The following is a 13,065-nucleotide window of genomic DNA, read 5'->3' as shown; positions in this document are numbered from 1 at the left end:
AAATATTTATTTAAGCACATTTAGATCTATATCAGTTTTAAATTTTGATATCTTTTACCGTTAACATTTTATATTAATTCAAATTATATATTTTTCTTCATGGAAAATCACAATATTATCATTTTTAGTTTCTAATGTAAATGACGTCCGAAAAATTCATAAAATTTTTTAATTTTACTAAATTATTAATCTCCAAGTCCTAAGTTTGTCACAAATATCTACTACTTATTTGAAAAGCTTATATTTAATCTTCAGAAGCTTCATAAACCCTCTCCAAAAATTATTATGTTTTTCATATATTCGTAAAAAACGTAACTCTTTATGGAGACTAGATAAGTTTTAGTAAGTGGATTTTTGGCGATTTTTTTAAAAAATGTGAAATCCAAGGTGGCTTATAATTTTGCTAATTAAGCGTAAAGAGTTTTATTTACAACTTTGGTGACCCCCATTGAAATTTTTCGGCAAACATATTCGTAGAATATTTTAATTTCTCGAAAAAAAAATCAAATTGACCACCTAATGAGAGAAGCTAGAGGGTTAAGATCTTCCATAAAAATGATGCACATAAAATTCCACAATATCACTCTGACAATCAGAATTCTCTCAGACATTAACTTACAGCATCTTTTTCATTTAGTATAATTAGTTTAACAAAATTTGAAAAAATTATAATATCATTCATTCATATATATTTATAATTTTGATTAAAGCAAAACCAAACGTAACCCACCTTAACAATTTTACCCACCATACTGTGTATGTATTTCATTTTGGTGGAAAAGAAATTGAATTTTTGCAGAATGGGTAAGTGAACTTTGACTGATTATTTGCATAAAAGATTCGGATGTAATTTTTAAGCAATTATTTTTAATCGATCCTTCTCGGTTTATAGAATTTCTAATACAATTAAAATTAATTAAAGTAGAAATAAGAAAGTATGATGAATTTTAATTAAATATGTCATGTTTAGAAGAAATATTCAAGTTTGAATTAATATTGTTTTAAAAATTTTACAAATCAGTGAATAGAAGTTACGCCAAGATATTTACTACACAATCCGACAGCAAGACAAGAAGGAAATCATTTAACAGTTGTTTAAGTTATCTTTTCCACACTTTTGACAATGTACAAATTATAAAAACACGAAGTACCAGATAGTAGTTTAAAACAAAAGACTTTTAAAATGTATACCAGAAAATAATAACAAAAAAAATATATATGCGTGTATGTATACAGCGACAACTACATGCATACAAATAGAAATTCTTCTTGTTCAAGAACAAAAACAATTTAACAGATTTAGGTAGCCTCACCGTAAACTATATTCGCTACACCACCATAACCACCTTAAAGTATACAGATCGACTCAGTATCACTTGCTGAATTAGACGATGTCCGTCCGTACGTCTGACTGGTTGTCCATGTAAACTTTGAAGATATTTCGATAAAATTTAGCACGAAGACTTGGGCTGAAATCGGTCCATTATTTCACCCAGCCCCCATACAAATGTCTTGCCGAAATAGGACTTTAATGTTATGTTATCACTTAATGTTATGATGATCGGCACATAATCACTCACTAATAAATTATTGAAATTTTAAAGGAAAAAATTTTATTGCTCATTTACTCAGTGTATTTCTTACTTGTTTTATTAATGGATTTACTTGTTTGCTTGCCCTTAACATATACAAAAGTTATTAGACTTTCGAAATGATCATCCGGACCTATCCTAGAGATAGATGTTTTCAACGACGCCACAGACTGATGCTGTAATTTTTCTTCCACTTTGATTTAAATTTTTTTTTGGTTATGTCAGAGTTTGAAAAAGCATAGCACACATGAATTATTACCATTTATAGGGTGTATTGCTAATAAATGACTAAAAAGTTGAAAATAATTAACATCAGCACTTTGTCTTTCACTCCTTGGTCTTTTGTTTTCAGTTCATATTCTTTAGCTGAAAACAAACAAAAAAAAAAACTACATTTCAAAATTGGTAAACTTCTTCTCCAGCATAAACAGTTAGTAGTTTCACATGAAACTACGAAGAGTTGACTTCCATTCTCTGAAACATAATTACAAACTAAAAAAAAAACAAAAACAAAAACTTGCTGTTGATTTCAACAAAGAATTGTTACAGATAAAATAGAAAAGTATTATTTTATCGTCAATGAAATGAAATCAAACAAAATTATCTTCATTTGGTACACAATGGCTACTCTGGTTTGTTTTTTAATATGCATGATAACGACATCAAATGGGGATTCCCTGGAACAGACAATCGAACAACAACTAACCTTGGAACAGCTTCAACATCAATATCCCGAAAATGTGACCTCAGTTCAGGATGTTGTGCAGCCTTTAAAGCGTAAACGAAGATACTTGGAATTCCCCGAAGGTTCATCATTTCAATTAGGTAACATTTCTAAGGAAAATTATTTTGATGTTGTTGAAAACAACCCATTATTTTGCTTTCCCTTGTAGTTTATGACTTGATTGTAGGCGTGGTCGACTTCACCAACTACTTAATTTTGGGTGTAACTGTGGCCTTAGCATGGGAACTGCCATCTAAGCCACCTAGTGAAATTTTCGAAGACTTAACTGAACGTTTAAGAGACGGTACCCTGGGGACTTCGCGCAATGACACCGTAGAAAATATTAATTATATAGACCGCAAAACCAAGACGACTACAATGAAAACTCCTATCAGCAAATCCCAATATAATTTACAACCAATGTTTAGGCCTCCAATGCACTATCGATACTATACTCAGCGGACGCCGGATAGTTTTTACAAATATCCATTCCAAACAGAATCGCAGAGTCTGAAGTCTTACAAACCAAATCGATACAACACTTGGTCTAGAAAGAGTAATATTCTTAAGTACTACACTCCAAAGCCAGTGCATCCGTTTACAAAATGGACAAAAATCAAAATTCAGCCCAAATATAGTGCGAAGGGTGTAAGATATCCATGGTGGAATTTGCCTCAACGGTAAGTAATTAACAATTGTATTCGTTATTCATTTGAATAATCAATCAAAATTAATCGACCACTCGAATAAAAAAAATGGTAAATTTTTATTCGATCAAACTACTTAAATTCGAACAATTGAAAACCCTGGTAAACATATAATTTTTTAGACTGCTGAACTTCTTAGCCATAGAGCGGAAACTCTTCTGTCAAAGACCTAACTCAGTTGTCAGAAACATAAGTGGTGAGAATGTATTAGTAGAAAAAACTATGTGAAAACAAAAACAACACTCGTATGTGTGAATATTTTGAGTAATTTTTTCTTTTGAGTTTTTTTCTAGTTTCCGTTCTATGTTTCTCTATGTTCTTAGCATTTATATTTTCATGTATACATATACTAAACATTTCGATAAATCTAAATCACTCTACTCAATTAAGCAAACAAATTAAGATTTACATGCATATTTATTACTTAGTATGAATGGTTTTTCATTTAGATATAATTTTCTTTTAATTTTCAGACTAAAAAACTCTCTTATTACACGCCCCAGTGTTAGAAGATTTGATCAAAATATAAATTATAGCCGAGCTCAATTCAACTATAAAAAACCAATTGGAACATACAAAACGTTTCCTAGTACCGGACGATCTGAGCATCGGATATATCCAATTTTCGGAAAACAAAGTATTTCCGATGTTCGAAAACCTCAACATCGTTTCAGACGTAGTGGAATTTTCACCGAGATACCTTCAAAATTGGATCGTATACATATAGGGCAACATCGTAGAACGCGCCACGATTTGTACCAACGAATAGAAATCTATTTAACTGGGTAGGTTGATTACGCGCCCAATAAAATAAATAACATTGGTTATTTGATTATAACAAACCGCTTAAGAATCTCTGCAATATAAATTAAATTGTAGCTAAAGACAAGAGGTTAAATATCATCAGCAAGTGTCATCTTTGTACAGTTCGAAATGCAGAAAAATTCTCTTTGTTTATAAAATCAGACTAGAATCTAAAGGAAGTGTTGATGACACTTTAGTAAAACTAATTGAAGAGACTTCAAATATGTCCAAGCCCACTACCACCCACCTACCATACGTACACATACACACGGACATACTAGCAACATTTCCACCCACTACAAAAAACCCACGAACACACACACAAAGACAAAGGACATGGAAAAAGTAAATTGAGTTTGATTGCCCCCTACGCTGGTTTTTTATTTGAATTTTCTTTGTTTTCCAGATTTGACTTGTCTATTCTTCCATTATCTCGTCGTGTCTCTTCTCCTGTTGTCTTCCTTCCAATGTTACCAGTATCCTAGTGCTGATGCACATAGAATGGGAGGAAATCCTTCAATTACTTAAAACAATTTGCTCTCAACAGGGATTTAAGTGATCAACTATAAAAATTATAAAGCAATAACAACACCATCAAGAAAAAAATTCTAACTGACTGACTTGACGGTTACACCTTCAAAAAAAAAAAAGGAAGAGTACTAAACAAAACAACACTAACATCGACAATGACAGTTTTAACAAACAAGCATTCTATAGATTTTGTATAAAAAGAAGCCTTTCAAAAGGCCTTATTCATTATTACAACCGCATTTGTCGCAATCGATGAATCGGTTGTAATTTTAAAATATTTCATTCATAGGCACGGTATTCTCCGGTCAACTAGGAACACTGAAACTAAAGCAACTGAAATAAAACTTAACTAATAATTTTTATATAGTTTTTCTGATGAGATTCTTCTAGAGATTGGAATTAGTTCCGACATTTGATGGTGTTGTGGGAGAGTTTTGGTGCGTAAACGTTAGGCACCATGGTTTTCATTTTGATTTCTCATTATTTTAGAATTCTGTATGGAGTGGGCAAAATGTGGGTTTCTTTGAAAAACTACTCGTATAATATTAAAGAGAGCTAAATAAATTATATTAAAGAGAGACAGCATATAGGAATAATTTCCAAACCAGTCATATTTGAATTTTAAATAATCTTTAGAAGGCCTACAAAGTAAAGCTCTAGCATTTTCCCGATGGGTTGTAAAGCACATCCATACTTTCCCACTTAGGAGTGAGTGTATGTGAACAAATAAACACTTTTGTAAAAAATATTTACAATTGCCATTAAATAAATTTCACCCTTCTTTTTATTTCAGTCGGGGTTCGCATGGTCATCATTGCGTTTTAAGAGCTCTGTGTGAGACGGGACAAAAATCACACGAACGCAAGCCGGGTTCCTTTGTTGCCGAATTAATGCGTGCCATATTCACAATGCCCGAACCAATAGATGCAACTGCTGATGGCCTGCCTCAAATTGGCTATAAGGAGCAACGTTATGATACAGCCAATTCACTAAAAGGAAACTGTGCCAGTCGTTATAATCTTTGCAAAGACTCTTTATGGTCTTCACATTTGGTGCTTTAAAAACCAAAATAGTTGTATGTGTATTTAAATATGTATGAGCAAATAAATGTCTTTAATTTTTGTTTCTGGAAAATGTTTTTTTATTAGTATTTTATTGTCTCACAGAGATTTTTTCGAATTCAGTAACCAATCTAAAATACTAAACGGACACTTATTGTGGACGTGAGCATCACAAGTTTCGTAATCTGTCTCCATTATGCGAGTGTAGTCGTCTTTTAAACCATTAATTGTTGGAAATCTACAAAACAAAAGCCAATATAGATTTCTATTGCAATTCAATTTAAAATTGCTTTAAATATAATACTTACGTGAAGACAACTCGTAGTATATCCTGAATCATGGAATAACCAGGTGGCAATAAAAACCTTTTACTATCACACACTGCTCTCAAGATGCAAGATTTCATATCGATTCCTAAACTAGAAAAATATATTTTTTTTAAAAACATACAATCAAATCATTAGTAAGTGTTCTATACTTTAAATCTTGCTATTCGCGAATTCATGGTAGATAGCCCATTTTAAAATATTCAGATAACTCTTTTTGTTTGGTAAAAAATATAAATTAAATAAGTAACAGTGCTGTGCCGATTATTATATACACTCCACCAAATTATACTTTAATAAACAAATAAAAAATGTGTTTTCCCGATTTCTATGGCGTTACAATCCATATCCGTTGATTCCATCCATATTGTATATGTACATGACATAGTAATCGAGATATAGGTAAAATATATGGCTATTTGCGTATATATCAGCCATTTTTGGTCCAATTTTAAATACAAGCCGACCAAGGACTATATCCGATATATTGATATACATATGTATGATTACTTGGGAAGTTGGCAAGATGGATCCAGAATATACATATGTACTGGAAAACGGAATGACAAACATAATTAATCCCTTACCACTCATGGTGAAGGGAACGATTCAAAAAGTATTAAACATATGTAGGTATTCTAAATATCTTAAATTTATTTACAGTTCCAATAATGCTGAATCTAATCAAAGATTCTTAAAATGTTTATTACCTATTTATGACAGATAGCTAAACAAGTAAGAGAGCTATATTCGGCTGTGCCGAATCTTATATACCCTTCACCAAATTATACTTTAAAATAAAAATTTTAAATATTTTTAGATAAACTAAAATTATTTTTTTTTCCCAAAGTTGTTTTTTAATTTTTTGGAAAAAAAATTTGTTTCGAATTGTTTTTTTAAAATTAAAAAAAAAAAATTATTTTGGAAAATTTGTTTTTTTTAATATTTAGCGAAAAAAACTTTTGGTGAAAAAAAATTGTGTTAAAAAATATTTTTCCGATTTTGACCCATTGTAGGTCCAACTTACTATGGTCTTATATACGTCATTGCAAAGGTCTTTGAAATATCTATCATTAGATATCCATATTGTATAAAAATGATGAATTATGTATAAGTTTGCATTTTATTAATATTAGTCCTCGATATAAATATGCTAAGTAATTTTGTCTATGTTTGCACCTTTTCAGATTCAGACAAAAATGAAATTCTCTCAAATCCTAATAGAGCCACATTTTACAATTAAAATATTTGAAAATACTTACATCTTTGAAAACCCTTCAAAGTGATGAAATAGTTCTCTACGACCTCGATATGAATGATAGTGGGGAGAGTCTTCAAATGGTTCTAGATCCTCAAAGTAAATTGGTTCATATTCCCTGTGATGATAGTCGTCTATTGATGAAATCTGGTCATCGACATTACTAACATCTCTACTGAAACGGGGTCGAGGATTCCACTTGTTATTGATAGATGGATATTGTATTGTTTGTGGCCACTTTGCATTTGAAGACCATCGATTCCATTTATTATTATTGTAGTTGGAATATTTATTCACATATTTTTGTTGCTTTTCCGGTGACCACTGATAGTTTTTCAAATATTCGGAGGAACTGTATTTGGACCACGTTTGAGAGTTGTTAAAATATAAATTGGATGAAGAGGATGATGGTGATGATACCCATTGCAATGATGACACATTTTGGTCAATACGTTGCACCTTTGGTGGTTTAGTTGCCGGTTTGGCACGGTATTTTATCAACGATCCCGGTATTCCAACTAAGTTCAGCGGTGTGGGCCCCTTAGGAGCAGGTGCTTTCGTAGTAGGTTTTCTAAATCTCTTAGGTATCAGATCTATTCTAGCGGAGGGCATTGGATAGTAAACTGCCGCTTCGAAATTAAAATTAAATCCTTTCGGAAACATGGCTAGCAGACGTTTACTAACATTCAAAGTGAACTTGAGATGTGCTCCTTTTGGAAATAGCATCCATCTTTTCTTACGTGAAAACACCCGTTCCACTGCAGGTCTCAATGTGGATTTCTGATTCGTGTCTATTGAATTCGTTTGGCCGAAGACACACTCCGACCACTGGATGAACCCAATACAAAATAATAATATAAAAAATAAAATGCGCATAACACGCATATTGCAAAAGAAAAGAATACAAATGTTCTTATCGTGCCCGATTGTAAAGTGAAACTAGAGTAAAACTTATGAAAGTAAATCTTGATTGAAAATATTTTGGAAAAATTTAAGTTTTGTTGATTTTTCTAATTTGCCGGTAGACGACATTAACAAGATACATGCATACATATGTGTGTTTGTTAACAAGAACACAAAAGCTTGTTAACAAAACTTGACACACTTAAACAAAACGTACAATCAAGCACAGGTACACGAACACAAATTTTGATGTCTTCATCTCAATTAAGTACAATGTATTACGAGTACTTGGCCTGCTGCAAAGCAATTTATTCGTGGGTGATTCTATATTAATTTATTTTCTTTTAGAATCAGTCTTAAAAGTGAAACCGTTAAAGACAGCACAGCACAGCTCAGTCGTCAATATTTTGTAAAAATGAAGTTAAATTTCATAATAATTTTAATGATCTTTGCAAAAGCATCTAGGTCCCTTTTATATCCAGCATCATCGTCTTTGGGTGTAAGTTGATGTTAAAGAAATGTGAATTATAAATTTGATGGTTCAATTGATATTACAGTTGGTTTCATCAGTATCTGTGCCTATTACGGAACTGTTGCCTGATCGACGTTGCATTATAGATTGGTGCTTTCAAATGTCATACGACTTGCCTTATAAACTGTCGTCGTTTTACAATATCCCCATTTGGCCGGGTAAACATGGTCCAAAAACCCGCAAGCGTGATCTTAATTCATTTTTACTTGACCCTTTTAACAATTGGTCGATATTTGAAAAATACAATGCTACCGAACATCAAGGACGTCATCCAAGTGATTTTACGGCTGGCGAACTGTATCAAACTATCGAGGATTTCTTAGTCAGGTGTGTTGGCAGATCTGATTCTCAACAGCCGAACAAAAGTCATTTATAATTAACTACATATTTAATGAAAATAATGTCTAATTTTAGTTATGGATACCATGAAACTTGTCTATTGAAAAGTGTTTGTGAATTGGCCAAACATCCATTTGCTGAAGAACATCGAAATCTTTTAACCGATATTTTAACATTTATTCTGACGTACGTTTGCCGATTCGATTTGAAGTCTATTTTATTGAATTACTTAATTGTTTTTAATTTTATTCCATAACTTTAGGCCATCATTGCATGAGGGTTTTGTTAAATCAGAACAAATCTATCGTGAATCCTATGAAGATGCGGAAAGAAGTGGTTTTCTGGGTGAGGACTGTGTATTTTTATATCCCGACTGTGAACGTGATTTATTAAACAATCTTTCGAAAATAATAAGTTGATATTAAAACAATTGCTCTATAAATAAAAGTGTAAATATGTATGTATGTTTATTTAAATATTCATAAAATCAGTTATTGTTAAAAAATTAAATAGACTGTCGATGCATTGTGGATATAGTTGTTGACAATTTTCACCCATAAATCCTTGATTTTCAGCCAACCTATAAATAGTTTCTTCATATTTTTCATTTGGTGAAAAACCTTGGTGTATGGAAGGCCTAAAATTAAAAAATACAATATATGTACATACATACATATGTACATACATATATAAACAATTTATATTCATTTATGTACACACAGCCTCAAAAGTGAGTAAACACCAGCGAATTTTTTGATTTTTCTAGGATCTTGAAAATCAGTATATTCCGACTTAAATTTTTTTTTTTCACAACCGAATCTATTATTCAACTCAATCTCCAACAAACATAAACATTCAAATTTTAATCGATGAATAAATTTTAGGATTTTCATTATCTCACTTTTGAGGCTCACTGTATGTATATCGTCACCTTAAATGCAAACGGAAGTAACTACAATTTTATTATTTTTTTTACAGGAGAAGCAATAAACGTTATACAATCAATAATAATAAAGTCAAACGTTGAATTTGAATTTCTTTAATAAAGTTGTAATTTTTTATCGCAGGTGCATTTAGTTTGATAAAAAGAACCATAATCAATCAAAAACTAGATTTTAGATTTTTGTGTAGTTACGTCCGATTGCATTTATGGTGACGATATGTAAATATAAATTTTTTCGCTGCGCATACAAAAACTGATGTGTGTATTAGTTTTCAATTTCTTTTCCGTTTTCGAATAAATCTATTGGTTTAGGAATTAGTTTAGGAAATAGTCAAATCTGTAAATTGGTCTTCCTTGTACATTTTAAAATAAAATAACATTATTTCATACAAATTTCAACACATAATCAACAACAGAAAAGATACAATTTCAACAAATAATTTAATTACATCACTCCAATATATTGCAGAGAGTTTAAATTGGTTGGGATACGAAATTATCAGAAGAATGGATTGCAAAAATTTATTTAAAGTTAATGTTGGAAGTTATGACTTATAGTAACCGAGATATGTACATATGTATGTATATGTATTAGAGTGACAGCCGATTTTTTTTTTTTTAGATTTCAAAGAGTGCCGGGTGGAATATTGTGACACTAGGCCTAAATGTTAAGTGCTGAAAATTTAAGCCAAATCGGGCAACGATTTCTGGACGCGCATCGAGGTCAAAGTTCAGATATATGCAAAATTTTACTGTTAATATGTAATAAATAGGTGAAACTCGTTAACTTTCTGCATTGTTTTCTAGAAATATGTAAATTTATTTATATTAATGAATATTACATTAAAAAAAAAATTTTGGAAATTAACCCTGTATCTCCTTTGGTTCAAAATGACCCAAAAACTGTATTATCGCCAAAATTAGAGAAAAATGCAAATTTTTCAGTTTTTGAAAAAATTTTGCTACTAAATAAATACTTTTGCAATTGAATGCAAAAGAATCGAAATATGTACGTAATTATCGTTGTAATGAGATATAAATAACAAAATTTGATTAAAAAATTTTAAAGTTATTACAAATTCGCCAGACCATTAACGTGTTTAATGCCACTTGAACAAAAAATTTAGGAAAAAAATTAAGATATTTCGAGAAAAATTAAAATAAAAGCTCATTTTTACTTAAAATATGTCCATATTTACTTGTATATGAGTTTTTGTCTTCGTAGGATACCGTTAACCTATTCGCAGGTAAGGCCAAAAAAAATAATTTTTTTTAACGGCTGTTTCAAAACTCCATTTTCAAATTTTTAAAAATTTTGTTAAACAAATTTCAGATTTTTTCGATCATCACATTGGGGTTTATTGAGATCAAAATAGGGAATAAAAATATGAAAAAATTATATCAATACCTCTTACAGTTTTTCCGTACCTGCGATTTAAATTTAGCGCTTTTCAAGAAAAACTAATTTTTTGTCCATATTTAGGCGAATGAGTCCAATTTCCATACTGTTATAAATTTTAAGTAAAACCTATTCATAATATTATAGTCCTTGTAATTTTAAATATGTTCTGAAAGTTTTACTAAAATCGGAAAACGATAACCTTTAAATCGTGAAGGTCAAAGGTCAAATTTTTCAATATTTGGAATTTCTAATGAAAAGATAGCGAAATGTTATATATTTTTGGGCCGATTTTAATGCAACTTAAGGAAAATATAACATAAAGTCCAGAATTTAAAATAACAGCACAAAAATGGAAATTAACCCTTAGCAGCACTTGGGGTTCAAATTACCCTCAACTTTTAAAATCACGAAAAACACAACCATTTTGACCCCAAGTCCTCTTAAAGGTTAAAATCCATTTTTGCACTGTTGTTGTAAATGCTAGACACCAATATATATTTTCCTCAAGTTTCATGAAAATCGGCCCAAAAATATATAACATTTCGCTATCTCTCCATGAAAAATTCCAAATATTGAAAAATTTGACCTTTGACCTTCACGATTCAAAGGTTATCGTTTTCCGATTTTAGTAAAACTTTCAGAACATATTTAAAATTACAAGGACTATAATATTATGAATAGGTTTTACTTAAAATTTATAACAGTATGGAAATTGGACTCATTCGCCTAAATATGGACAAAAAATTAGTTTTTCTTGAAAAGCGCTAAATTTAAATCGCAGGTACGGAAAAACTGTAAGAGGTATTGATATAATTTTTTCATATTTTTATTCCCTATTTTGATCTCAATAAACCCCAATGTGATGATCGAAAAAATCTGAAATTTGTTTAACAAAATTTTTAAAAATTTGAAAATGGAGTTTTGAAACAGCCGTTAAAAAAAATTATTTTTTTTGGCCTTACCTGCGAATAGGTTAACGATATCCTACGAAGACAAAAACTCATATACAAGTAAATATGGACATATTTTAAGTAAAAATGAGCTTTTATTTTAATTTTTCTCGAAATATCTTAATTTTTTTCCTAAATTTTTTGTTCAATTGGCCTGAAACACGTTAATGGTCTGGCGAATTTGTAATAACTTTGAAATTTTTTAATCAAATTTTGTCATTTATATCTCATTACAACGATAATTACGTACATATTTCGATTCTTTTACATTCAATTGCAAAAGTATTTATTTAGTAGCAACATTTTTTCAAAAACTGAAAAATTTGCATTTTTCTCTAATTTTGGCGATAATACAGTATTGGGTCATTTTGAACCAAAGGAGATACAGGGTTAATTTCCAAAACTTTTTTTTAATGTAATATTCATTAATATAAATAAATCTACATATTTCCAGAAAACAATGCAGAAAGTTAACGAGTTTCACCTATTTATTCCATATTAACAGTAAAATTTTGCATATATCTGAACTTTGACCTCGATGCGCGTCCAGAAATCGTTGCCCGATTTGGCTCAAATTTTCAGCACTTAACATTTAGGCCTAGTGTCACAATATTCCACCCGGCACTCTTCAAAATTTTAACAAAAATTTTTTTCCATACAACTGATTGTCACTCTAATATGTATGCACAAAACAAATTTCGCGCAAATTTCCTAAAATATCAAATTTTTTTTCTACATAAATTATATTATTTATGGAACAAACTTTTTAATGATATAGCGAATTGATGAAAATAAACACCACTTTTGCTCTCCTCAAAAGTAGTTGTATTTGTATGCGTAGCGACGAAATACTTTGAAATTAGAACTTACGTTAAAAGGAATTTTACCATATCTGTGACTATATTCGCAAAGCTCTCATCGAAAGGATGTTTTGACAACTCACAAATTGATCGTTTCAAGCAGGTTCTATGATAGCCATATCTAAAATAATAA

The 13,065-nt window shown here is 30.6% G+C and overlaps 3 protein-coding genes and 1 long non-coding RNA gene across 4 annotated transcripts; 2 read left to right on the top strand and 2 right to left on the bottom strand.

Moving 5' to 3' along the window:
• Positions 1-2,008: 2,008 nt before the first annotated feature.
• LOC135948999 (uncharacterized) lies at positions 2,009-5,446 on the top strand. Its single transcript, XM_065498457.1, has 4 exons — positions 2,009-2,417; positions 2,486-2,996; positions 3,497-3,808; positions 5,152-5,446. Exons 1-4 carry the CDS (start codon positions 2,177-2,179, stop codon positions 5,417-5,419), a joined length of 1,332 nt encoding a protein of 443 aa, XP_065354529.1. The 5' UTR covers positions 2,009-2,176; the 3' UTR covers positions 5,420-5,446.
• Positions 5,447-5,512: 66 nt separating this feature from the next.
• Positions 5,513-7,908, bottom strand: LOC135963560 (uncharacterized). Its single transcript, XM_065515476.1, has 3 exons — positions 7,008-7,908; positions 5,728-5,838; positions 5,513-5,657 (listed from the first exon to the last, which is right to left on the bottom strand). Exons 1-3 carry the CDS (start codon positions 7,886-7,888, stop codon positions 5,519-5,521), a joined length of 1,131 nt encoding a protein of 376 aa, XP_065371548.1. The 5' UTR covers positions 7,889-7,908; the 3' UTR covers positions 5,513-5,518.
• A 395-nt stretch (positions 7,909-8,303) lies between these two features.
• On the top strand, positions 8,304-9,287 carry LOC135963930 (uncharacterized). Its single transcript, XM_065515943.1, has 4 exons — positions 8,304-8,405; positions 8,464-8,765; positions 8,853-8,963; positions 9,040-9,287. Exons 1-4 carry the CDS (start codon positions 8,322-8,324, stop codon positions 9,194-9,196), a joined length of 654 nt encoding a protein of 217 aa, XP_065372015.1. The 5' UTR covers positions 8,304-8,321; the 3' UTR covers positions 9,197-9,287.
• Positions 9,232-13,065, bottom strand: LOC135963931 (uncharacterized). The gene is made up of 2 exons (XR_010576861.1): positions 12,943-13,065; positions 9,232-9,414 (listed from the first exon to the last, which is right to left on the bottom strand). It is a non-coding gene; the product is annotated as an uncharacterized LOC135963931 (long non-coding RNA).

The sequence above is a fragment of the Calliphora vicina genome, chromosome 1, assembly GCF_958450345.1.
Source record: "Calliphora vicina chromosome 1, idCalVici1.1, whole genome shotgun sequence".
Taxonomy (NCBI): Eukaryota; Metazoa; Arthropoda; class Insecta; order Diptera; family Calliphoridae; genus Calliphora; species Calliphora vicina.
The sequence above is the reverse complement of the archived record's forward strand: the minus strand, read 5'-3'. Positions and strand labels throughout refer to the sequence as shown.